The 25458-nt window shown below is 45.7% G+C and overlaps 1 protein-coding gene and 2 long non-coding RNA genes across 11 annotated transcripts in view; 1 reads left to right on the top strand and 2 right to left on the bottom strand.

Annotated features, from left to right (window-relative positions):
• RREB1 (ras responsive element binding protein 1) overlaps positions 1-25458 on the top strand; it is a 121799-nt gene that overhangs the window by 2244 nt on the left and 94097 nt on the right. For 2 of the 9 annotated variants that reach the window (XM_090136970.1, XM_090136969.1), the window contains exon 1: positions 5381-5598. The exons of 5 other annotated variants lie outside the window; for them this stretch is intronic. Coding sequence is in view for 2 of the 4 variants with exons in the window: in XM_090136974.1 (XP_089993100.1) it covers positions 7078-7165 (88 nt within the window). In the remaining 2 variants the exon portion in view is untranslated. Of the gene's footprint in view, positions 1-5379; positions 7166-25458 lie in introns of those variants that run through there. 2 more of the 9 variants (XM_090136964.1, XM_090136974.1) reach the window with 2 other exon arrangements.
• LOC149918404 (uncharacterized) lies at positions 4162-4803 on the bottom strand. The gene is made up of 2 exons (XR_016465000.1): positions 4712-4803; positions 4162-4371 (listed from the first exon to the last, which is right to left on the bottom strand). It is a non-coding gene; the product is annotated as an uncharacterized LOC149918404 (long non-coding RNA).
• LOC116226433 (uncharacterized) lies at positions 4810-5482 on the bottom strand. Its single transcript, XR_004166314.2, has 3 exons — positions 5395-5482; positions 5121-5313; positions 4810-4898 (listed from the first exon to the last, which is right to left on the bottom strand). It is a non-coding gene; the product is annotated as an uncharacterized LOC116226433 (long non-coding RNA).

Below are 25458 nucleotides of genomic sequence, written 5' to 3'. Positions count from 1 at the left end.
GAGGCTCTTGCATCGAGGTCTGAAACGAGCCCTGCGTTTTGTTACCGCAGTTCCTGTTTTCCGCCGGGTCAGCGTGAGCGAGAGGGATGCGGTGACTCAGGGTCAGGCCAGCCATATTTGTTTTAGGTTCTAATTTTCCCTTTGAAGATTGAGGGGTATACAGTCTTCTCTTGGTGTGCCTGCATAATGCCCATTAGCCTTAACGGGTGTTAGGTATGTGCAGGGAAGAATGGGCCCTTTTGTTTGTTAGAAACCTAGGAACAGCAGGAGCCCATCATCCCATCAGCCCAAGGACCAGGGCTGCCCTCACCTGCTGGTGCGATGCCCCTCACCCTTTGCTGCTCCATCTTCCTGCTGCCGGCATCCCACCCCCGGACAGCACTGCATCAGTGGTTGGAAACACACCGTCCTCTGGGTACAGTGCAGAGGACAGCTCAAACCTTTCCTTTTACTTTCCTTCTCTCTTCAAAATCCCAGGCTGGATGTGGTTCTGGGCAGCCTGGTCTGGTGGTTGACGACCCTGCGCACAGCGGGGGGGGGGGGTTGAAACAAGATGATCATTGTGGTCCTTTTCAACCCAGGCCATTCTAAGATTCTATGATTCTGCTTTGCAGGAAGCTGGTAGTTGTCAAACTGTTGTTTGTCCGCCAGTAGTGATTGTTTTCCTTGCCACTATTTCCCCTTGCCTTCGATAAGTAGTGACCCTAAAAAATATGCATTTTAAGGCAGAAAGTAGCAGGGTGTCTGCTGGCGTTTTTTTCCCTCACCCAGAGCTGGGCTGTGCGGATGTTGGAGCAGGAGCTCTGACTCAGCTCCTGCAGGTTGTGCAGCCGTCCTTAATACCTTGCAACACGCACTGCCCCCCTGCCCTTCGTGTTGTGATTTTGAGGGTGCAGGAGAGGCTTGATGTTTCAAAACTGGGCAAGCTGAATGTCTTAATGATCTTTGAGTAATATCCATAATCTTCTTCGGTACCAAAGGCAAGTGCAGTGTTTCCCAAGGTAAACAGACAGCGCCGTGTGTCCTGCTTCTCTCGGTCCTTAAGGATGTTATCGCTTCGTCTGCATTGAAGTTGCACTGCAACCGTAACAATAGCTTGGCTTCGGCCAACAAAAGTTTCTTCTTAGGCAGAAATGCAGCTTGGATTGCTTTCAGTAGGATTTCTTATTTAAGTATAACCTGTTTGTGTACTTGCATCGTATAGATTAAAAACATATAGATAAATCCCTTTGGTTATGTTCATTATCCCTTGTAAAAGTAGGTGGTGCTTAGAAGGTCATAGGATAAGTGTTGCTAAGCAGCTAAACAGAAGGATGCTAAAATTAACCTGAGTGTTTTTGTAAGGGATTCACTTTTTAAGTTGCAATGGTTTTTTTGATTGACTTCAAATACAAATTTTAGATAGTAAAACATCGGACAGAAATTACTTAGAAGCATGAAGAAGGCTTTCCAGAGGACTGCGTCGAGCAGTCAGGTTATCCAAGCACAGAAGTAATTCCACCCTTCTCCAATATGCCTAAATGTGACCAGGATTGGGCTCTCTCTGCCCTTTGCAAATGTCCTTGCGGAGTTATCTGCTGCTCGCTTCTCCAGGAGCATCTGATGCATGTTGGATAGCAGCCTGCAGCGACTGTGGAGGCTCCCCAGGAACGGGCAGAAAACAAGTAAATCCTGTTAGGCTCAACTCCATGCGCGTGCAGAAAAAGCCCCTTTTAGCTTTTTGATGGATGATGCCTGGGTTTGGAAATGTGTGTTTTAGGTGTACACTCTTGCAACGTGTGAAATCATGCCTGCTGCTTCCAGTGCAATGCAGGCTGTTGTAAAACGAGCGCATTGTTGGGCCGCGCCAGCAGCGTGAGCCGGCCGCCTCGCCGACCTGGTGCTTTCTGTCTTGGAGGTAATTGTCCTCGGAGGGGGATGGCAGCGCTGCGTGCAGTTCTCCCAGCAGCATTGGGCACGTCTGTTGCTCTGTGTCTTTTTCCTTTACTTCCTTTCTGAATCCGAGCAAAGTGTGGGATTACAGCTTTAAAATATGCTTTCTTTGAGAGTATTTGGCACATTGAAAAGGAGCCGGGAGCTGTTTCACGTTCCTCTGAGTGCAGCTTCATTGTGGATGTAGTGCTCAGGTACCCTGCAACTCTTTGAAAGAGGGTCTGGAGGAGCAAAAGTAAATTCTGGGGGTGAGAAGAGTTCCGTTTTGAAATGACGGACAGCAAGTTGCTTGCTGCTGGGTGAGAGATCTGACCTGTCAAGTTGTTCAGAACTTAACGCAGATTTTCTTTGGGGAGGCATAAGAGGAATCCTTTCTGTGTGTGTTGGTTGGTTTTTAGTATCCTACGTAAAAGAGCAGCTGTGGGAGCTGCCCCCCCCCCCATCCCCTCTTGCCTTCCATTTAGGAGCATCTCTACAGGCAGGGCTTGGGTACCCTCAGTGCATCACCTGAGAGTGATGTTTCCAAAAAGTGAGCTGCCTGTGTAGGGCTGGGAAGGGCCTGGGGCTTGGAGAGCTTTGCCGGGTCAGGTTTGGTTATCAGTGCTCCATTACAAATGAAAATAGGTGAGGTTGGGATGGGAAGTGCTGGTCTGGCTCTGAACAGGAATTTCAGGAGCGTTGCCTCTTTGCTTTTCAGTGCAAGAGCTCTGGTGGCTCATCTTTGATGTCTGCCAGCTGTGGCATTTTCCCACCTGAAGTCCTTCCCTCCCCTCCCTTCCGGCTATCCCTATTGCAGCCCTGAGGGCCCGGGACATGGCAGTGAGTGTGGGGCAGCAGCACCAGAGCATCCCATTCTCCCATTCCCTTCCCGTCTAACTCCCAGCAGGATGACAAAACTTGCTTACAGCTCCTGCTGATGTTTTGTGATGAAATGTTACAAGTGCCAATAATTGCCAGTTGAAGCGTATGCTGTGGCTTCGTGTTGGATGGCTGGTTTGTCTTGTGCTGCTCTCTTGCAACAGTGGGATAGGGTCAGAACAAGGAAAAGGGCCTGGACAAAAGGGAGAAGAGTCAGTGGAATCCTGGGCACACAGCTGTGTCTCAGATACTTGCTGTAGACAGAGATGAATTGTCTGATGCGACTGAGCAACACCTGGACCTGTGCTTCCTTTAGAAATAGCACGGGTGCTCTGCTGTATCCTGTTGTGCTTTTTTTTAATAGTGGTATTTCTGCTTTCAGGTTGGCCAGCCTAGCAATCAATAAAGGTGGCTGCCTTTGAATAGGTGCTTTACACAAAAGAAGGAGTTGATGGGTGGAGACTGTTTATTCAGAGTGATTCAACTAAGTAATGCTAAGGGACTCTGAATGCCTCTTTAAAGATGCAGAGAAAGGCAGCTGTTTTAACAGCAGGATTCACCTGAAGAGCCCTGGCCATCCACAGAGATGCTAGAGGGAGGGAAAAGAAAAGCTGCCAGAATCCCCCAGGGGCGTTGTTAGGCTCCTGGACTGAAACAAGTATTCCAAGGACCATTAGGGAGAGGGGCCTTTAACACCTTGATGGCCATCTCCTTTGCTGCACCTGGAATGCAGCTTTGAAATTCCATCGTTTTCCTGCATCTAACCTTCCTCGACAAAAAAAATGTTTTGTGTTTAATTTATTTACTCATTTAATCTCATATGTTTAATCTTAGGATCTTGATGGACACTTACGCCTTTGGAGAAAGCATCCCCTGGTCCTGGTGTCCGGTGTTTCTGTAAAGATGTGTTTGCACAAGGGATGTTACTTTGTGTAGAGCCCTCAGAAAGTGTTGGGTGAGCTGCTTTCACTCTGTGGCTGAAGGACTTGACAGTTTAATTGCTGTCGGCTTGGAAAAATGAAATTCTGACTTTTAAATCACTTTTTAAGTAAAAAGCATCTTAGAGATGTCTTCTGTGCTGGTGTACTGTGACTTGCTAATTTTCCACTGAAAATAAATGTATGTTGTGGTTAATAATGGACGTGTCAGTCCCTGGTAGATGTAAGACTTCTCCGGTTGTGACTTCTGGTGGAGATTTTAACAGGTGCTATAGCACATGCCTTCTTGATACAGTGCAAACTTGCTTGTAGGTGTTGTAGGAATGGGTTGTCAGCATCATCCGTCCTTGGAAAACAGGATGATCAACTGCTGACAAACTTTTTTTTTTGTTAATTTAGGTATATGCCTGCTCCCTAAAGATGAGAGGAACGAAATGCTCACATTGAAGCATGGCTGCCTTTCTTTTATTGTGTGAGATTAGCTGGTTTGAGTGAGAGCCCCTGTTAGTCCCGTTCCATACAGCAGGTGATGTTAGTGTGCAGATGTATCAGTGCCTGGGAGTGTTCTGCTTGGAGTACTTGCATCACAGCAATAAATTCCATTCCTGTGTTGAGGCCGTGCTCCTTCACACTGCTATCGCTGCTGCTTGGACAAGGGAGAAACTGCTTTGTATTTTGCACATTAAGTATCAGTACTTCCTTTCATTTCCTTTAGGGAGCAACGTCACTTTTAATTTGGTCCACTTGCAGCTTTGGGCAGGGGAAAGAGCCTGGCTTAAGTTCCTTGTTCACTACACAGAATGTGTTTTCTTCATCAAATTAAATTCAGATCATTAAAATCATCTCTCAGCAGACGTGAAGCATCAGGATGTGAATACCAGTGTGCTGTTCTTCCTCTGTGTGCGCCTTTTTTTCTGATGGTGATGAAGTTGTGTGTGTATTGAGGACAACAGGTGGCTAGGGCATCTTGTGCATGCACTTACCAGCTTTGTCCCCTCCTTATTTCCAAAAGCCTGAAGATATCCTGAATTGATGTTCACATCAACTTGTAGTGCAACAAATATTTTTTGAAAATAGGTCCTGATGCTTTTGGACAGGAGGAAGGAGAGCTGTGGGAGGAGGGTTGCTTGTCAGGTGAAACCCTGCAGGTCCAGAAAGTGGAACTGCATGCTGTGGGAGAGAGAGCTGTGTTACTAAAGGCTCCCTTTTATGAGATTTTCCAGTACGTTCCAGGGGAAGAAGTGTGAGTGCAATGACAAGTGCTTCTCAATGAAGATACAACTTGTGCCTTGACTTGGAGAATGTATTTCTTTTGGCCTCTTTTTCTAACAGCTGCAGGTGTCGATGGTTCTTCCTTATCAGGTGATCCAACCAGGCATCAGTGCAACTTACCAGTTTCCAAGTGAGTTTCAAAACTGTGGTCCTAGGCAGCTTGTGGAACAGGTCTTGGCTCATCGTCCAGCTTTCACAGCAGATAGATGGCTTTTCTGCTCAGGAAGGTCTCTTAGCAGTACTTGAACTGGCAGGAGCCTGACTGCCGTGTTGTGAAATGGCTGAGAAGCTGTAGCACCGTGCTCCTAATTCCCTGGTGTAAATGTAGGTTATTGTTGGAAACTGTGCTTTTCTTTAAATTGTGAAGAACTGATTATTTTTCTATCAGCGTTACCTGCACTTCGTGGGAGGTCTGTCTCCACTTCCTGGGGGTGGGTGAGGTGATCTGTACCTCCCCATGGATGCCAGTTACCCTGGGAACAAGCCATGCCCATTGTGAACTCTGCAGGAAGAAACTGGTGGATTCCATGAGCTCGGCAGCCCTGTTAAAGACACTTCAAGCCATTCCCAGGCTCTGCTTTCAAAGCTCCTGGAACATGTAAGCTCTTTAAATCTAGTGACTGAGGATTTTCCATGGTTCCCAAGGCAAAAAAAAAAAAAAAAAAAAAAAGATGGATTGGAGTAAGTGGTAAGGTTTCTCATCTTAAACACTGAACAGTCAGCAAATGAAAGTGGGGTGTTGGCAGGACTATCAAGCAAGCCAAGCTGAACGCAAATTGTGTCTCATCTGGCTGCTTTGACATGTTTAATAGATCAACAGATGTGTAAATAGCATGTAGAGGTGGAAAACATGGCTTCATTCGAATCAACTTTCTTTCAGATTTCACTGGATGAAGGTTTTATGTGGGGTATATACAGCTGAAAGCTCCCAAGCATTCATAGCACGAAAGATGCCAGGAAACTTTAAAAAGCTGAAATACTAATAGTGCCTTTGTATTTTTCTGGTGCTCGGAATTCCTACAGGTGTGCTTATAAAATCAGTGCATCTATTTTAGGACTTTGATAAACAGCAAACTGACTTTGAGCTATAATAGCCTGTTGGATGAAACTGTCTTCTATCTTGGGTTTGGACATCACCGAAACAGCATGGGCATTGCTGCATCCCTTTTCTAAATTGTAGAGACTATGCTTTAGTTTTTGTGAATGCATTCCCCTTGATGAGAAGGAGGAGACTTGTCCTTCCCAGGCCTATCCTTCCCCCCCAGGAAAAGGGGAATGTGGAGAATTTTCCCCGAGGATGCATGTGGGGCGGACGGCCCCTGCATGTTTGGGGCAGAGTTTTTATTTACACTCTTGCGTAACTCTCGATCTCCACAGGAAAAGATGTGGGTCAGTAGATTGGGAATGCCATGGGCTTGCCTGGGGCTGCAGTTGGCCCAATAGCCAACGTGTGCTGGTGTCTCCCTGGTGTCGGCTGGGAGCCTCAAGTGACCTTGTGCAGGAGGAGCTGCTGATGCCTGGCTTGTGACTGGGCACACTGGCAGCCCTTCTTGCCAGCACTGCCTCAGTCGTGTGACTTGCATGCAGTAAGTGCTTCTGTTTGTGCGCTCACTGGCTTTCTTTTCAGAATGATCGCTAAAAGGTATTTGGGCCAAAAATGATTTACACTGAGCAAGGAGATGTCAGCACACTGCACAAACTGCACACTGTGTTTGCTGTCCCGGCGGGTACTTCAGACACAGCTCAGTAGCACAGATGTGTAGTAGGAAAGTCCAGGGTGCTGATTTAAAAATTTCCACTGTTTCTGGTAATGGATGTTTATACGGGGTGCGTAGTCCAGAGACCCTCAGAGTGGTGGTCTTTGTTTAATTCCCAGTATACAGATGCCAAGTGTTACGCTTTGATTTCCTACGCTGTAAACTCTTCGGGGCAGGGATCAGCATTCAATTACCGAGTTTTGAAAAGCCACCTAACACACTGTGGAACTGACCTGCTCAGCACTACCTCAGTATAAATGTTTAATTGTAACTATCTTCTTACGCCCTAGCGGAGGCTTTCCAGATATCAAGGTTGAGGCATGCTGGGAACCTGCACTGCTGCTGCTGAGGTGTCTGCCTATGGACAGAGGGCTTTGGTTGCAAGGCAGGATTCAGAAGGCTCTCATTGTAAGTGCCTGGACTGCACATGAGGGACAAAGATTCAGGATTGTTTTCTAGATAGTAGTATAAGTATATATTCAGGAAGATGGTGTGTTTGGTTTAGAAGCAAAAATTCTCTTCAATTTAATGCTTGTCTTAAGGCATCGCGATCAGACCGCGTCCTTCTCTTTCATTTTATCTATACATCAGTATATAGAAATGGCAAATGTTACGATTCTGAAATGCAGAAATTAGAAGAAGAAACTGGGAATAGAAAGGAATCACCCCCTTGATACATCATGTTCCCAAGAGTGAAATGAAGTGTGGTTGCTGGCTCTTGCTGCTCAGAACGTAATCTAATTCTCCTGCCTTGAGTGACTTGCATTGTAGCTTTAAACTGGATTCTTAAATCACCCCAACAGTGATGTATGTATCATTTGTTATGTTTATACAACATGAAAGCATATGGAGTAATGGAAACAGCTAGAAATTAGACCTCCAGAGAAGACTCCCATTTTAATCAGGTTTCTTACTTGGATTAAACCAACCCAAATTTAAAACATGTGGCTCACCTACTAAACTGGTTGCATTCTCAGCACGTTGGGGGTCCGTCTGGGCGATGTGGGTGCATTGCAGTAGCCTGCTGCTGTCAGCTTTGTCAGAGCACTTTGGTGTTGCTAAGGTTGGAATAAGCTGATGTCAGATTTTTGTCCGCAGCACATAGCAAGTAGAGGTCAAACACTCGCGCAGCCGGTGATACTATGACTTGTTAAGAATGTACGCAGCAGGTCGCTTTTCAAAACATCTTTTGAAAGCAGCCTCTGAGAGCGGTGCCATGTGTAAGAGACATGCATCTTCGTCTGGCATCAGCAAATGGATGCATCCTATCACATTGGGCTGCTGAGCATGTTTAGTCATGTTACTGTAATAAGCTCTGGGAACAGGAATGGGTTTTGCCCTGCTGCACTCCGTGAAGATTTGAATTAATTTGACTGGTTTGTTCCAGAGGAACTCGTGCTGGTATCTGCTGTGTTTGTTCGGGGTACGTGAGACGAAGGCGATGATTTGGTTTCTTGGCTGAAGAAGGTTTCTTTGCAGTTTAGGACTGCTGACATTGCTGCACTTAGATGTGCCTCTTCTAAGGAAAAATAACTTTATAAAAAAAAAATCATAAATGACACCTAAAATTGTTTCTGGAGATGGTGGTGTATGTGTCTGTTCAGCTTTGAGGCTCAGCTTTGCCCAGCCAGATGTAGGTTTGGGGTTTCTCCTCTTGCTTCCAGCTGTAGCCTTTAGACATCCCTACTTCTCCTGTCCCAAGGAACCATCCTAGCACACACAAAGATAGAACATTTGCTGTGGAGGGACTTACCATCTTTCTTTTTTTTTCTCCATCGTAGCACAGCTCATCCTAGTGGCTCTTCAGGTATGTTTAAAATGTGCTGGTGTGCGTGTACGTCGGAGGCAAGCGTGGATCATGCCAAGCGCTGATCCTGCAGACACTTCAAACATAGATATAATTCTACTTAAGGAGGTTGTTCCATTTAAGTCAAAATACTGGCATGGGTGAAGCGAAGGGAAGTGTTTCAGGACTAGGGCCTGTGTTTAACTTGCAGAAAAAGTATTCATGACACAAGCCAGAATCTTTAACCCATGTGAGCTGCAGCTCAGAGCGCGTCTCACTGGCTTCGGTTTCTGACCTACTTGAGAAAGCACTGCTCAGCTCGAGGCCGTGCGGCTGCTCTCGTGGCCTGAGAGGGGCCGGCTTGGAGGAGACGCGGTGACAGCAGTGGCTCTGAGCTCCAACTCCATCCACGCATGGTGCCTGCAAGAGTTAAAGCCGAGCGCTGGGGCAGCTCATGTGTTCTGTGTGTGTGCATACTTTCCTAATCTTGACATGGGGTCTGAGCAGGCTCTCAGAGCGTTCGCGAAGTTGGCTGCCACCTTTCCTCTCCCTGAATCTGGCTGCGGCTCAGCGCAGGGATGCTCCCCGCTGCTGGGATTGCTGGCTGCTGAAATCTTGTGCCTGTGAGGTCAGCCGGGCCAAAGGGTGCCCTGACACAGCTCACGCTGCCTTTGCAAGGGAGTGGCAGAGGGAAGAAGGGCTGCAGTGTGGCCCCTCTCCTGCTGCTGGAAGATGGCTTGCACACAAGTCGCGCTTTTGGGAGAGCTCTGCTGCTCTGCTGTCAGCATTTGGCTGGGGAACAGCTGCCTCCAAGGATGGGGTCTGGTTTAAGACAGGGCAGCAGCTGTACGGAGTGGGGCTCTGGGAAGAGTGGGGAGAGAGAGTGTGCATTTCTCTCCTTTAGGTGGCAAAGTCCTAAGGGCAATGTGGGCCTCAGCCATCGGGAAAGGAGAACTGCTGTTCCTTCACCTCACAGCATGGCTGTCAGAAGTCACTTCTGGACCAGAGTTTGGAAATGAAAGCTGCTCTTTTTTTTTTTTTTTTTCGCTTCGGTCTCCTCAGAGAGGCTGCCAGTGACCACCTCGCCCCACCCTGCAGACGTGTGGGTGGGAGGGGGGCAGCCAGCAGGAGGGAACATCACCAAACGGCAGAGCAGCGCCTTGGCTCGCCGCCACCAACAGGAGCAGCAGCAGCTGCCGGGATGGCCCCCGGAGCCTCACTGATGTCAGCAGAACCAGCGCTCCTTAAAGCCCGCACCGCATGCGGGGGGCCGGGGGGCACAGCTGGGAGCTGCAGTAAGAGGAGAAGGCAGGGTGTAAAAAACATTACTGCTTTTTTTTTTTTTTTTTTTTTTTTCCTCTCTCTGAAACAGACCTCTGCTTTCTGTAGGGATGGGAACGTTTTGCATGAGCGAGTGAGAGTTAGGAGAAATGCGTAAAAGTAGAACAAGTTACCAAAAGCAGGAAGCAGAAAGTAGAAACACTGTAAGGCTTGTGTGTGTCTGCAGTGTTTGCTGCTTGCTTGTTTTTTTTCTTTTAAGAGAAACGTGGCTGGGAACAGTTGGGTGCTGTTAGATAAGTCCATCAGTGCCATTGCCTTCTCTCCATCCTGTGTTGTCTCTGAGAAGTTGCCATGCTGTGGCAGATCGTACTTTCAAACATCACACTGTGTTTGAGAAGTCTCTGGCTTGCCTGGGGATGCTGAATGAGATACGGCAGGTTGCAGTCCTGCATGTGCTCTCTTTCCCTCCTGCCATTACTTGAGCAGGGGAGGGGAGTGCACAGCAATCTGCTGTTGGCAGCTCCCTTCCGCTCCCCTTTGCTGTTGCAGAGATGGCACACGCACCGCTGGTGTGGTTTACTCAAGCTGTCTTCCCTTGTGTGTTAATAGCAAGAGTCCCTGATAGTGAAAGGCTCTGTGAGTGAGGGCTGTGGGGCAGTTTGACCTCTCAGACGTGGGATTCACAGTGCAAAATTTCCTGTGATGAAGTGAATGCAAGTTGCTCTCAGGCTGTAGACGATCCTACTGATTTAGCGTTCGTGCAGTTTCTCTAAGTCACAACATGTGGTTTGAAATGCTGAGGGAAGAGGATACCAGCTTTTCCAGAACTGTGCTGCTCAATCACAGAACAAGGTTGGACTGGACGTGAAACTGGATTTCAGGGTGACGTGGTGATTGCTGTCTCCATTGGCCTTGCTTCTTCCCACAGTTGGGGAGTTGATTTTCCCAGTAGGGCTGTGCCAACTCAGTCTTGCTGCTCGTACTGTGGCGTTACCCCTGCACAGAAGTTGTATTTGAATGGCTTACAAGGGCTATCCAGTGTCCCAATGCAGTTGACAGGGGTAAGCCAGCCTATCCAGGCTTGTTGCAAAGCTGAATGTGCAAAACACTGTCTCCATCAAGGCTGAAGTAATAATAAGTTGCAGAGAGTCTGTCTTGAAAAACAAACAGCATAGCACAGGCATTGGGAAGGACTTCGTGCTCTTTTATATGGCCAATGCTCTTTGTTAACTCAGGTTAATTTACAAGTTGGATTAACATTTCCTATGTCATTTGGGTATTCTTGAAGTAATTAGCAGAAATGACACAGGGTCACAGCAGCTGTATAAAACAGAATAAGCATCTGCTTGTGTTCTTTTCAATCCAGACAATGGCATGAAAAATACGTTTAATGAAGGTGACAGAGACAGTAACAGAGTCAGCAAAAGAACCCAAATGCTCTGTATTCAGTGCTGTGTCTTCACCATTAGATCACGCTTCCTGTCTAGGCAGATGAACCCACATAAAACCCCTGGTTCACAAACAGATGACTTTCAAGTACTACAGCGTGGTAAAATACAGCTAGGGCTAATATATTTGCTCTGACTTTCATCTTGAGTGCCTGGTGGAACACCTGTAAGTATTTACATTTTAACATGAGCTTTTGTGCTTGTGAAAGCAGACAGTTTGACAGCAATGACCCCTCACACAAAAGCTTGAATAAGCGATGAACTTCCAACAAATCCATGACCTGAACTCTGCTGGGTGCATATTGAAGGCGACAAGTTAATATGGCCTGTGGCCGTGCCAACAAGGGGCCTGGCTTTGTGCTGGACTCTTCTGATGGAGGTGGTCTGCAGGCATGTCTCTCACCACTATCCCTGCCCAAAGGTCTTCACATAAGTTCTGGAAAATAAGAGGCCTGAGCTTGCTGCCTGGGTGAGGGCCTTAGGCAAATGTTTGCTGTAGAATTGACCTCAGCGTTTCTGGAGGTTTCTCATCCTGCTGCTTGCTCTGGCCCCAGGTGAAGGGCTTGGTTAGTGTAGATGAGAAGACAGAACGTGTCTTGTGCCTCCTGTGTGCTGCACTTCAGAGTTCGCTGTGCTTGAATTCAGTTGAGTTGAACTTCAGTTATGGGCATCTCTGCTGTTGGACACGTCCCTGCTTCAAGCATAGTAACCTCTGGCCATCAGACAGGGAAGACAGCTGTGGTATGGTAACCTCTGAATTCATCCTGACCTGAATAATGCTGAAGCTGCGGTTCCAGCAGTGTTTCGCCAGCTCTGCCCTGTCTTGGAATAAGCAGTTCCTGGTACCTGCTTCTCCACTGAAACTTGGGGTCAGAGCAGGGAATGTCTCTTCAAGCTGGCGCTGGGACTGGAAGAAATGCCTCTGGATCTTTGGCTGAGGGTTTTTCAGTCCTGTGGAGGAAGTCATGCTGCATTTTTCACCTGCAAGATTGAAAACTGGAGGGAATCTTGTTTGTGTCTAATAACAAGTTAGGCCAGAATCCCCTCTGATTCAGGATGCCAACTGATGTGGATTTACCAAGATAGAGCGTGGCAAAGTGACACCTGTTGTTGATGCTTTCCTGGTGTAGTCTTCCAGGCACAGCTTGTGGAATCTTGAGCCAGTGAATTTTTAAAGAAGTTCAGCATTGAGGTTCAAGAATCTTTTCTCCTGCAGTTGGCTTTTTGAACCTGCACAGATACTTGGCATGTTGTGGTGGTGAGCTTTGCACTTTAGCTACATGCTTTGTTGGAGAAGGATAAAAACCCAATTTTCTAAACCTGCCATTGGATACTTCCATTTGATACCATTTATGACTGTGGGAAATAATGAGTAATGCATCACTGCTGACCTTCTCCATGCCTTTCAGGACTGTGTGGATCTCTGCTGTATCACCTCAGTGGCCTTCCTCCCATGCTGGAGTCTCCATCTGAGTGTCAGTGATTATGCAGAAGCTATTCCATGCTCTTGATTACTCTGCTCACTTGTGAAAGCTGCGGTTTGCCGTGTTAACATCTATCACAGACACATGCCAAACGTACTTTATTTGCCTACATATTTATTTCTGTAAGACATATACTTGGACAGGCTTAAAGATATACAGGTGCTGCCAGGATTCTTTTCTTCAGCAATTTTTTTTTTTGGGGGGGGGGGAAACTGTCTCAGTACTGGCACGTAACAGACAGGAGGTGCTGACTGCTAAGGGTGTTTGAAGATCTGGCTCAGTTGCTTCCATCCTGATAGCTTGAGCGATGCTTGTTTAGATGATGCTTTGCTCTCTGCCTTCCTCCCCATGTATGCTCCTAGTTTCTAAGAGCAGTGTCCCTGCATCCCTCCACTAAATATCTTTTTACTCCTACAGATGGCAGCCTGAACTGTACCCTGCACATCTGAAACTTTAGTGAGTGGAATTCATCCAGGGGCAGGGGCATCAGTCCTTGCCAGCTGTGGGGGTATTTCTTTGAGCTCTGCCCAAACTAAGTGGTACTGCCACCAAAAATTAGCCTGCTTTCCTTGTCCGGATGCTGTACTGCTTACTTGGGGTGGTAGTTGGGATTCATCTGTCTGTATGGTCTCAGCAGCTGTCAGAGGAATTGCTTTGTGCTCCTTCAAGTGAATTGCTTATTGCTATAACTGTTACATGCTTATCCCCTTCTTTTGATGATCTTCCGACCTACCTGTCCACCTGTAGGATTGCTGCCTGTTGCAGAACCTGACAGTTTTAACATTTTGCAACCAGAAGAATTTTGCTTCAACACTAACCATACTGCTCATGTTTACTTATGTTAGATCACTCCCAGGGCACTTTGCAAATCAGTGTCTCCACTACTACTGAAATGCAGCCACTTCTGAAGTAGAAAGTAAAAAAGGAGAGGTTGAGACCAGGTCATGCTAACCCTTTTCTCTGTGTAAAGTGCTGCACATTCTTCAGTACTGACAGCCTGAAAGGGAACCATGGCTTTTAAAGCCCTACGTTATTTAACCTGCCTACCAAATTATGTGTGCCGCTTGATTTGTGTTTAGTTTGTGAAAAAAATTTATTCCAGCTTGCCAGAACTGGGAACTTCATTGCAGGTAATATGAATAGTGACGATGGTGATTTCAAACCTTTTAGTAAAGAAAGCATCTCACAGCCAGAAATCAAATTTGTCTAGGTTACATATTCCCTTTATTAAGCATCTCCACATTTATGAAATATAGCAGTCTTGTGAGAAACCCTGTTCATCATGTAATGCTGGCTTATAATGACAGTCTTTCAGTGTAGCTGTGTATAAAACCATTGTAACAAGCTGTTGAGCACTTAGTCCTGTGCTCTGTGGGCCTTGTGATTTATGTTGTGTTTGGAAGTAGCTAGCATATCTGTTCAGAGAAAGGAGGCTGGGGCTGTCCTTTTAAACTATCAAGCTGTGTTTGTAGCTCTGACTGTTGAATTTGAAGCTCATCTTGTAGTGCTCCGCTGCTGCTGTATGCATTTGCTATCCTACATTTAAATATAGTATCCAAAGCATTGCATAAGGACTGAGAAACGTAGCTCTAGTGTGGCATATACTTTGCAAGGCCCTCTCTGCTCTTGGGTGTTAAACCAGGAAAATCTAAAAGCTAGTGTGAAGTCATATACATTTGAACAGGCGAGCATGTCTGTGTTACTTTGATTATAATTGTTTTCTTGCAATCATAGAATCGTTAAGGTTGGAAAAGACCACTAAGATCATCTAATCCAACCATCAACCCTTCAGCACCGTGCCCTCTAAACCATGTCCCTCAGTGCCACGTCTGCATGTTTCTTGAACACAGTGCTCAAACCATTGAAATGGCCACATCTTCTAACAAAGCAAGGGGTAGGAGGACAAGTGGAAGGACCAAAGAGAATTTCTTTTTGCCAGTTTATCTCTGCTGAGTTCTCAAATCAACCTTAGATGAACCAGAAAGCATTGCTTGCTGGGATGGATCCTGGAATCCATGCAGCTCTGCTGCTGGGTTGATTAATTCCTGCTCACAGAGCCTAATCCAGGCTCTGCTCCATGGGTGGGGGATCATTAGCTGTGTCTGTTTTATCTGTCTTGGTGTATAGGAACTGCATCTGCTCTGTTTCTCTTGCTGGGCTTAAAGAGCCTTTAGTGGCTTGGAGTTGCAATGTGGAAAGGACTGCATGGTCCTTTTTTTAAAAAAATACCTGGAAGGTGCTTTATTTTTAATTTTAGTATTTCTTATCTTCACTGTGGCTTCTAGCTTCACTGAAGGTAAGTGTGAGCATCCACTCCATGGTTGTTATCAGTTCATGGGAATCTTTGTACCGTGATATCAGTAAGGCACTGAAAGAGTGATAGGCTTATGTTAAATAGAGTCACTTTCCCCTCTTTTGCCCCTTTTCTTTTCCCACTTGGCCCTGTCTTTCAGGTGCATTGTGGTACTTGCCTTCAAAGATTGTATTTAACACCATTGGTGTTTAACGCTTCCCCCCCTTCCCCCCCCACCACTTCAAGGCAAGTATTCTTCCAGGTATGTGACTACAAACAATGCAAAGGGAACAGTCTCAGCAGAGATCTGCACGTGATGTTTGTTATCTCTTTGAAGCTGCCTTTTTCTTAGGACTCTTTTGATATTTAGGTATTTCCTCCCTTCTTTCCCTTTTCTGGTGCATCTTTGCCAGGATAACAAAAAGAATAGTGACAAACTAGTGTCAAATTAGTGACCTCAGAATTATTTCCTTGGCAACATGAGTTGTGCGTTTGACATCACAGCATGAAGAAGCAGTTTATAATCTACAGCAAAACCAGCTTAAGGAGGGGTTTCTGTTTTTGTTTTCCATCATTTATCTCCTCACCTCTAGCTGTTCGTTCCTGCCCATGTACTCTAGTTTGCATCCTCTTCAGAGGTGCTGATACAAGTGTTTGTGGGCTTTCCTCTGGAAGTGAAATCACGGAAATGGTCTGAGTCGACAGTCCTCTTCCATTTTTTCTGTCTTACAGCAGTCACACCCTGCAAACTTTTGTTTTGGTTGCTAAAAGGGAAGCAAACTGTAGGCTTTCCCAGTATGGGAATGAGCAGCTGGGGAAAGAGGAAGAGCTGCTGGGAGGTGCTTACTCTCAGTGCAGGAATCACAAAACTGCGTGCTGTTTGTACAAATAGGCTTGAGAGTTTCAGCTGTGAAGCTGCTCTCTTCTTCCCACTTTACCATGCATTGATGCAAAGCTCTTTATTGCATTAGCTGTGCAAAAAATGTGTTGCTTCTGTAAATTGTGTCGTCTTTGGCTGTTCTTTCTGCTACCAGAGTCATTTCCATCATAAGAGAATATCTTTCTTAATTACGCTTGATATTGTGTAAGGAATTCATGTTTCATCATGTCAGATTGTGGTCCAGGTTTTGTTCTGGCTGAGCTGGTACAGATCTCACGCATCTTTGCCAACACTGGTGCAGTGTCTTTAGTGGGGGAAGTCAGTTTTTGCATAGAGGATCAGGAGCAGAGTATCAGTCACTGCAGAGAGATTGTACTGGTGAAGCTGAACTAACAGTGAGGAGTGACAGAGATTTTATCAGAGTCCAAACTTCTCTTACGAGGAATGCATTTATGTTAAAGGCCAACTAAATGCTGCAACAGCACATTTCCAAGAAAGCTGCCATATTGCGAATGAAGATGGACTGTGAAGGGACTTTGTGGCATATGCACATTTGGTCCAGGCTTATTCAGCGGCTGCCATTAGTTCCAATAGTCCATTTGTTTTTAGATTTTGAAGTTAAAACTTTTCCAGGGAGCAGCATGTAAAATGGGACGACCTGTAGAAAGCTAGAACTCCAGCCAAAAGACACCTCCTTTTTGTGTCTGCATGTTGCAGCTGTCTATCTCTTGGCAGCAGGCAGCGTGGTGTAGAACGTGATGTTTCAGCGCTGAAGCATGAAAGAGTGAATTAAGGAATCCAGGACTTAAAATGGTTTTCTTCTCTAGGGGATTTCAGTCTTCATCATCGCTTAATTATTTGGAGGCTATTTGCAGAGGTGTTTATTTCTTTCAGTAATTCTTTATACTCAAAATATGAGAAACTAAGACAGGTCGCTAACTCTTTTCTCAGTTGTTCTACAGTCTAGTAATCAGATGAGTTATAGTCAGTTGCACTGATACCCAGCTGGGAGGAAATAAGAAAAAGAGGATGTGTGTATTTCTTAAGGGGAAGAGAGGAGGAAAGAGGAGGCTGAACACTTTCAGTGTTACCAGTGAAATAGACTTGTGTATAAGCCAAATGTCGTTTTGGTTTTGGAGTGTCAGTGCAGGTAACGTCATTTCAGTGTTGGTTATGTTGTTTCTGTACAGACTATGGATGGCATCATAACACCTTTAATCTCCCCAAGTTACACCTGGAAAAAGAGAAAACTTTGCAAAATGAGCCAACATAGATTCGCTCAGTCTGACAATGTGACACTGGGAACACTTGTGTTCCAGGGCAAGTGGGTGTCCAGCAGAATGGCACAGGAGAGGTGAGATGACCCACTGCAGGGTTCCCAGGTGAGAGCTGTTTTTTTTTGTAGAAGCAGTCAGTTAGGTGGGTGTTCTTGGAATGCTGCATGGACATGGTGTCTGAGGAGTCAGAGCCCACCATTCCTGCACACAGGGCTGGAGGAACATCAGCCATCCATGCAGTGCATAATCTTGCACCAACTCCTTGCCTTTTGCCTGGGCTTTTTGTTATTCCAGCCTTGTCTGGGACACTACTTCTTTTTTTTTTTTTGTAGAAGTACAGTTACCCACCTGCAGTGTTGTAGTCAAGTAGATCTGAGTAGGCAGGCAGGGGATGGTTGTGCTGCCTTTGTGTTGGCCAGGATCGCATGTCTGCTTTGAAGATGGTCGCTCAACTTCCGTGAAATCTATAAGTCACCTTGGAGAGATGAGAAGGATGAGCACTTGGTGCCTGAGGCCTGGCTGTTAGGCTGCACTTCCCTTGCGCAGTGCAGGGCTGCCTGGCCACGTTCTTGCGGCAAATGGAGGAAGTGGTGCTGGCAGCAGCCCTCATGCTGGATCTCCTTGCACTGGGGGGCTGGATGCGGGTCGCATACAGCACCAAGGCGGAGACAACAGGAACAATCCAAATCTGTGGGCTATGGGTGAAGTGAGACCAACTTTCCAGAATGCTGCACTGTGGAGGGACAGAGATTGTTTCTGCAGATGGGCAGCGTGGAAAGTACCACGGGAAGGAGCCGGGGAAGGATGGAGGGGGCCGGACGCTGCTCTGCCTGCTTGCTGACTAAACAGTTATGTCAGCTGGCAGTCGGAGCAGCCTGGGGATTTGCGATAGCTCCTGGAGGGTGGGGGCGGGTGTGTGGGGGGAAGGGAGGGGAAGGGAAGGGCCGGCCATGCTGCAGCAGCAACTGCTGCTCCTGCCTGCCCTGGCGCAGGGGACAGAGGCCTGGCTGCAGGCCTTGCTGGGAAGCTTTCACAGCCTTGCCCAAGCAACAGGGAACATGCTTGTTGAAAGAGTCACAGCATCTCACAGAGCAGCCTGCCACAAAGTGCAGGAGGGCCTTCCAGCCTTGCCTGCTGAGCTGCACACACGTCACGCGTGGCACGAGGAGCCCAGCGAGCTGGGTGCTGCTGCCAGGTGCTGTGGGATGGAGCAGCCCCTCACAGCAGTCCCAAATAGTGGTGTTGAAACTGCACAGAAGTGCTACCTGCTGTCCTGCCGCAGGGACAGCCCTCCCCGTGTGAGCTGCTGGAAAGTGGACTGTGAATCCTGGCTGCTGTTCAAGTTAAGTGTTTCCTTCCTTGGCCTTGAAGGCAGATGGAGTCCAGGCTAGTCTTTGGGCAGAGCTGGAGGCATTTATAATGATTCCTGCAGGTTGCTGGTGTTTAAATCCCGTTTTTCTGTTCTTGTTTTGTTTTCCATAAATCGGGTGCTGTAAAACTGGAGTAGCCTTGGAGCAGCTGTGGCTTTTCACTTGTGTGCTTTTCCCTCCTCCTCCTCCCCCCAGCTGGAGTAAGTGAAGGACGGGTTGCATGTGAATCACCTCTGCGCCTACCTAACTTCTCCTGTCCCAGCAGCAAAAGACGGAGAAGGCCCCTGTCCTGACAGGCAGAAAGGGTGTGTGTCTCAATTGTGTGAGGTCAGCTGAGTTAGCTGAACGCAGTAAAAAAACACGGAGCCCTCTTGATGCTCCTTAGGTACAGCCTTCCGTGTCTGAAGCCGTGCTTGTGGCTGTGTGAGACCATCTAATGTGTTAACCTGCGTCTTAATGAACATTAAGGTGGATTTTTAGAAATGTTAATTTGACTCAACTGAGCTAACATGATGGTAGTTCTCAGCAAACCTGTCTTGCCCACATGGACAAGCTTACTTAAGTTAGCAGGACAAGCACCAGCCTTTCTAATGGCCTAGTTAAGATGATTTAAGATGATTTGTCCCTTTTTTTTTTAATTTTCTTTTTTCCACAAAGGTAAGTGCACCATGCAAGATGAGCAAAGGCCATAGGAAAAATGTTCATATTTGCGATGTTGAAATGTATGGATCTAAACCAGGAGATGCTTTGTTTTGCCTTTGTGCAGCTCTCATCACCTTGGTGCAGTTCTCACATGGGTGTGTTGTGCCTGGCACTCCTTCACAGCACACCTGAATGCTATTCTATGCACGAGTTAAATGGCAGCATGATTGCCTTGTACCTTGAAATGCTTTGCTGAGCGGCCTTACAGATGACCAGGGCAGCTGAGCTCCTGGCAGTTTGTTCAGAGCTATTTAGGAGTTTGCTAGTTAGTGTGGCAAGGGTAGAAGGCACCAAAATACCTATGTGATACCTCAGTCTTTCTTCTTTTAAATGTTCCACTTATGACAGACCAGAAGAACAAGCACTTGATGAGAGAGTATTAAATATAATAAAATTTGAACCCCTAAACATCTAGCCCTTTTTCCTGCTTATAGTAGGTAAAAAGGCTTGGTTTTGTTTTGGTTTTATTTTGAAGCTGGGGAAAAAGTCTCCTGGAGATAGAAAACCACTCAGAAGTTACTGTTAAGCCAGCTGCGTATTGTCTGGTTTTTAAAGCAGTCAGGTGGTCCATGGTTCTATGAAGGTGGAATGACTTTGAAATGAGGGGTATGTAACTGCTTGAGTACTTGGACACAGGGCCTGAAATGCTGAATAACTGCAGTTCCTGCTAGCTTCACAAGGAACGCTTCTGGAAACGGCTCTTGATGCACTGGGTACAAAGCACTACAAGTGCAGGTAAATAATTCTCTGAAATATTTTGGCACACTGAGGAACCTTCAGTGAGTGCTACTTGGAAGCTGAATGCTAGACTTTTCATGGCTAAGATCAGTTTAAATAGGTGAGTTTTTCTAACTTCTGTGTGTACAAGAGAGGGGAACAGAAGGGCAAATAAAAAAAAAAAAATAAATAACTGGAGGGAAGGCCTCACTGCTGGCTTGGGAGATGTGTTTGACCTCCTTAGCCTTATGCGCTTGTCTGTGGTTTTCAGCCAAAGGCTCCCAGTTTGAGAGAGGCTTGCTTCTCATGCTGAACTATTTTTTGACGCAGTGAATGAATGCAATATGTTAACACTCCTGTAAGTCCCAGAATTGCTTGGCTGCCCCTTGCCCTGCCTGCCTCATACTGGCTGAAAAGGTACCATTGTTTGTTCTGCAAACAGAGGGTGATGTTTGTTTCCAAGGTGACTGTGGCTCTGTTGCTGCCCTCCATTACAAAATTAAAATGGCTTTAAACACCTGAGAGCATCCCATTGTCACTAGAGATGGTGGGAGGGAGGAAAGAGCTGTTTGGTATTGATCTCTGGACTGTTTATTAGAAAAAAGACAGAGGAAATTTCAGTTAGCTAAGAAGTGGTGGCGATGCATGCATTTGGGTTATATTACAAAACATTATCCATAAATAGTACACAGATACAGCCATTGAAACACTTGTTAATACTAAGTATGCCAGCAAATGTAAGATCTTTCAAACATATTGGTCAAATGTTAGTTATTGTTTCAGTTTACAGTAGGAATATTCTGCTTTTTCAGTTACTTAAATCAGAGGATGTATTGAAGATGTTATTCAGGTGAAGATGTATCAGCTTCCTAAAAGGAAAGCCGGAAGGGAATATTAGCAGTTGTGCTAGACTTGTGGATTTTCAGATTGTTTTGGAAAATGATTATTTGGTGATAAAATATGTATCCCAGAGAGAAACTCCAAGCAGTCAGTTCTTTCGTTGCTTTTGTGCATTCTTGCATTCCATCATTCTATGTATATGATTCTCAGAGTAGTGTCTTGCTTTTAAGCATCCAGGTGGATGGATTAGAAGCATTTTATTGTACTCTCCCTGTGCTGCCTGCTGATCTACTGATATGTCTGTTTAGTATAGGGGAGAGTAAGTTGGGGAGAAAAAAAAACTAAACTTTTTTTAATTGGTCACGGATGCTGCTAGCAGAACTTTGCCTTCCTCCCCATCAGGTTTAGTACAGTTCATACACAGGTTTCAGTAAACATTAACCATTTTTATCAGGGCTCACAGCATGCTGAATGGTTAGCAAAGAGCATGTACTGAGAGGGGCAGAGAAAATGAACAAGTCCAAGGTCAAAAGGATGGTAGATTTTTCCTTCATTAGAGTACGTGGTGGAGAAGGTTGACGATACCTGGTGGAAAAATAGGTCTGTGTGAGAAACCTGGTTCTTGTCCTTTGGCTTTTGTCCAAGTGAAAGCACTTGGGTGTTCTGTGAGGAGGATGCGCATCATCACTATTTCTCCGCTGTAGTGGGATCCTCAGAGGTTGTCAACTTTCTTCATGCTCATACTCAGGGCAGTGTGAATTCTTTATGCCCTGGACCAATCCCGAGCAAAGTATGATCTCTGCTATCACTATCATATCCTTATATAGACCTGCTCCTGCCCAGCATCCACAAAACTTGCATTGACTTAGCAGGAAGTCACAGGCAACAGGAGGTTGTGATTTCCTCCCCTCCCTGTCTGCATGAATCAGTGAAGCCAGCCTGATCAGAAGAGTTGGCTAAGAAACTGTGGGTTTAGCAATTTGCCTCACCTTTCTTTCTGATGGGTGGCTTGAATGTCTTGTTATTGCTTCTGAGGGGTGCAGCACTGCTAATTTTGCTGCAAAGTGATTTGCTGTAGTAATGAAAATAGTTTATCAGCTTAGCAATAAAAATGGGAAAAACTGTAATTCATTAAATGATTTGAAGTTGAGATAATGAAAGTTTTGAAAAGAACATGTGAGCTACCTCAGTGAACTTTGTTGAAGCATCTGATCACAGAACCAAGAGTTTTAGGGGTTGGAAGGGACCTTGGGGGATCAACAAGTCCAATTCTCCTGCTAAAGCAGATTCTCTGCAGTACATTACATAGATAGGTGTTCATGTGGTTCTTGAGCATCTCCAGAGAAGGAGACTCCACAACCTCTCTGGACAGCCTGTGCCAGTGCTCTGTCACCCTTAAAGTAAAGAGGTTTTTGGTGGTGGTGGTGGTGGTTTTCTTTCTTTCTTTTTTTTTTTTTTTTAAGTTCAAATGGAACTTTCTGTGTTCCAGTTTCTGCCCATTGCCACTTGTCATGTCACTGGACAGTGCTGAAAAGAGCCTGGCCCCATCCTCTCGTCTTCTATCTTTCAGATGTTCATAAGCATTGATATGATTCCCCCTCAGTTTCTTCCAGGCCAAACAGCCCCAGGTCTCTCAGCCTTTTCTTACAAGGGAGATGTTCCAGGCCTCAGCAGGGCAGAGTAGAGGAAGAGAAAAACTTCCCTTGAACTGTTGGCAAATTCTATAGTTATTTTTAATTGTGCAAATCAACATATCCTGTTCCTCCTAACTCCAGTCAAATAACGTTTTGCAAAAGAAAGAAGCAGCAGTGTTCACCTGCGTGTTTCCTAGAAGATAAAATTATTGAAAGGTTGTACTCACTGGAAAAACACAGATTTCCTCAAATGACACATCAAACACAAAAGAAATCCAAACCGCGTGTGAATGATCTGACAGTAGTTTGAGAAACACCCTCTGCTGCATGCCCCTCAAATCAGAAACGTGTGCACACAGTTAAAAATCTCATCTTTGTGGTGACACAGATGATTCAGTGCAGGAAATGAGAAGAATCTCATTCAGCAGCTAAGCATTTGTGGGGTGGGAGTGTGAGGTTCGTGGTGTTCAGCACACCCAGCTAGAGAGCTTCAGGCTCCTTTCTCTCCTGAAGTTAAATCAGGGCTGCTACCTGAAGCATCGTTGTGAGAGGCAAATCCTTTCTTCTTCATTCTACTTGGATCAGCTGAGAGAGCAAAGAAAGACAGGAAGGGAATCTAGCTGTTGCTTTTTGAATTTTAACTGCAGGTATTAGCAGTGCCTTGTGATGAAAGGTGCAGGGTGGGCAGGCTGGTGGGTGGAGACCACTGCTGCTGCACTGCTTGTGGCCTGTGTCCTTCCTCCAGCAGTGGCCGCATGTCCAGCACCAGCTCTGTGCTAGTGGTGATGGAAGGACAGAAGCTGTGGGTGAGGGTTGCAATTGCAGCCTCTTCGAAGTTGCTCTCGTTCATCTAAATATAAAATATGGACTGTGGTTTTGGTCTTAAATATTTGTGGGATTTCAGCAAACCACTACAAAGTAAACAGCAGCTAAAAGTGACACATTTAAGGCAGGATTTCTGTTTTATTTTTCTTTTGTAAGGTGATGTGAACGCTCGTATCCTGTGAGTCAGTGTTCAGATTGAAGACATTTTCTAAATTTGAGAAATTCTTTGTTCATCTCTTATTCACAAAATTCCCTTAAAGAGCTTCACAGTTTTTCAGGAGGCCGGTGTGTAATTTTCTTTTTAACTCTACTTTTGTTCTTCCATAGCTGCCCAAGTGATTTCTCCTCCCTCTGAATAACACAAGAAATCTCCCTGCCTTTCTTAATAAGCAGGTCATGTGTGGTATTAGCAGCTTTTGCGAAAGTCTGTGAAGAGAAAATGAATTGTATGTGCAAGGTGATCGTCCCCTTGTAATCAGCATTTCAAGTACTGTGTGATTTTGGGCTTCCCACTACAAGAAAGACATTGAGGCCCTGCAGTGTGTCCAGAGAAGGGCAGTGAAGCTGTGAGGGGTCTGGAGCACAAGTCTTATGGGGAACGGCTGAGGGAGCTGGCAGTGTTCAGTCTGGAGAAGAGGAGGCTCAGGCATTATCACCGTCTACAGCTTCCTGAAAGGTGATTGTAGTGAGGTGGAGGTCAGCCTCTTTTCCTGGGTCACAGTGATAGCATGTGAGGTGATGGTTGTAAGTTATGCCAGGGGAGGTTCAGATTGGATACCAGGAAAAAGAAAGAGTGGTGAGGCAGTGGCACAGGCTACACAGGGAGGTGGTTGAGTCACTGTCACTGGAGGTGTCCAAGGAGCATGTGGATGTGACATTGAGGGACATGGTGGGGATGGGTTAACAGTTGGACTAGATGAGCTTAGTGAATTTCTCCAACCTTAATGTTTCTATGATTTTATGAATTTGAATTCTAAAATATATTGATTTAGTACTAAGGGCAAGTTTAATGGGAACATTAAACTTGTGTGTATAAACTTTTGCCTTGTCTGGAAATTTTCCAAGGAATAAAGCAGGAAAGACGGTTTTTAGATTGTTTAATGCCTCTGCAAAGTTTTAATGCCTCTGCAAAGACATTAGCAGTTATGTAGCTGCTGTTAGTCCTCAACTGATAACAAGCACTAATGAAGTGGCTTTTCATGAAGTTTTATTGAGATTATTTATGCAAATACAATGCAGTGTTTATTGCAATAGCAATTATTTACAATTCTCAATTGGTAAACCAAAGCATTACCATTCATCTTTGGTACCTTGATACCCTGTAGAAAGCCTGCTCAGTTTTCCCTGCTATAACTGGCTGGGTGTGCTCCCGGCTTTTGTTCCTCATTTCCAACAGACTCACAGGTTTTGTCTGCTCGTATCACAGAGGCACAGGAAGGGCTTGCTCTTGATGAACCACTCATCCTGTTTTTAGAAAAGAAAAAAAAGTTCTGTGGAAAAACACATATACTGTCAGTGCCACAGTCCTGTTTCATGAAAGGATCTCAACAAATGGTCAGGTACTGTGCGCAGGAAGAATTACATGTCCCTTTCTACATACCCTTGCAGAATCTTCAGTGCATTCTCACAAATCTTTGGTGTATAAAGTCCTTTGATAGTATCATGTAGGGACTCACTCTGTCAACTCTTACCCAAACTTTCTGTCGTCTGTCCTTTAACTGGGTCTTTCCTGGGGAAGACATCTCTTTACTCCATAACTACCGTGTTCAGGCTCAACTTACTACCGAACTTTTGTCTTCCTGTGAGATATGAGAGACCTCTGTGCTGTGCAAATGCTTGCAGGAAACACGATGGATGCCTTGCTGTAGCCTTGGGGCAGCCAAGAGTGATTGGTGAGACATTTCTCATTTTTGATCATTGTGCAGACAGGCCTCAGCTCATTTCTCCTCTTAGAGAAACTCTCACCGGCCTTGCCACTGAACTTCAGGTACAGTCTGTGATTTTTGGGTTGGTTTTTAATGGCCAGTCTCAGTAGAACAGAGAAGGTTGTATGTATTTATTAACATGCTGTACTTTTCCATTTAGGAAGACTTTTATGTTCACTTCTGTGGGTGTCTCATGTATCTGAGGTCTAAGCAGGATTTGACCTCAGCGCTGCAGTTTG

The sequence above is a fragment of the Phasianus colchicus genome, chromosome 3 (genome assembly GCF_987193195.1).
Source record: "Phasianus colchicus chromosome 3, bPhaCol1.hap1.1, whole genome shotgun sequence".
NCBI classification, from domain to species: domain Eukaryota; kingdom Metazoa; phylum Chordata; class Aves; order Galliformes; family Phasianidae; genus Phasianus; species Phasianus colchicus.
Note: the sequence above shows the minus strand (reverse complement) of the source record. Positions and strands in the feature narration are given on the sequence as shown.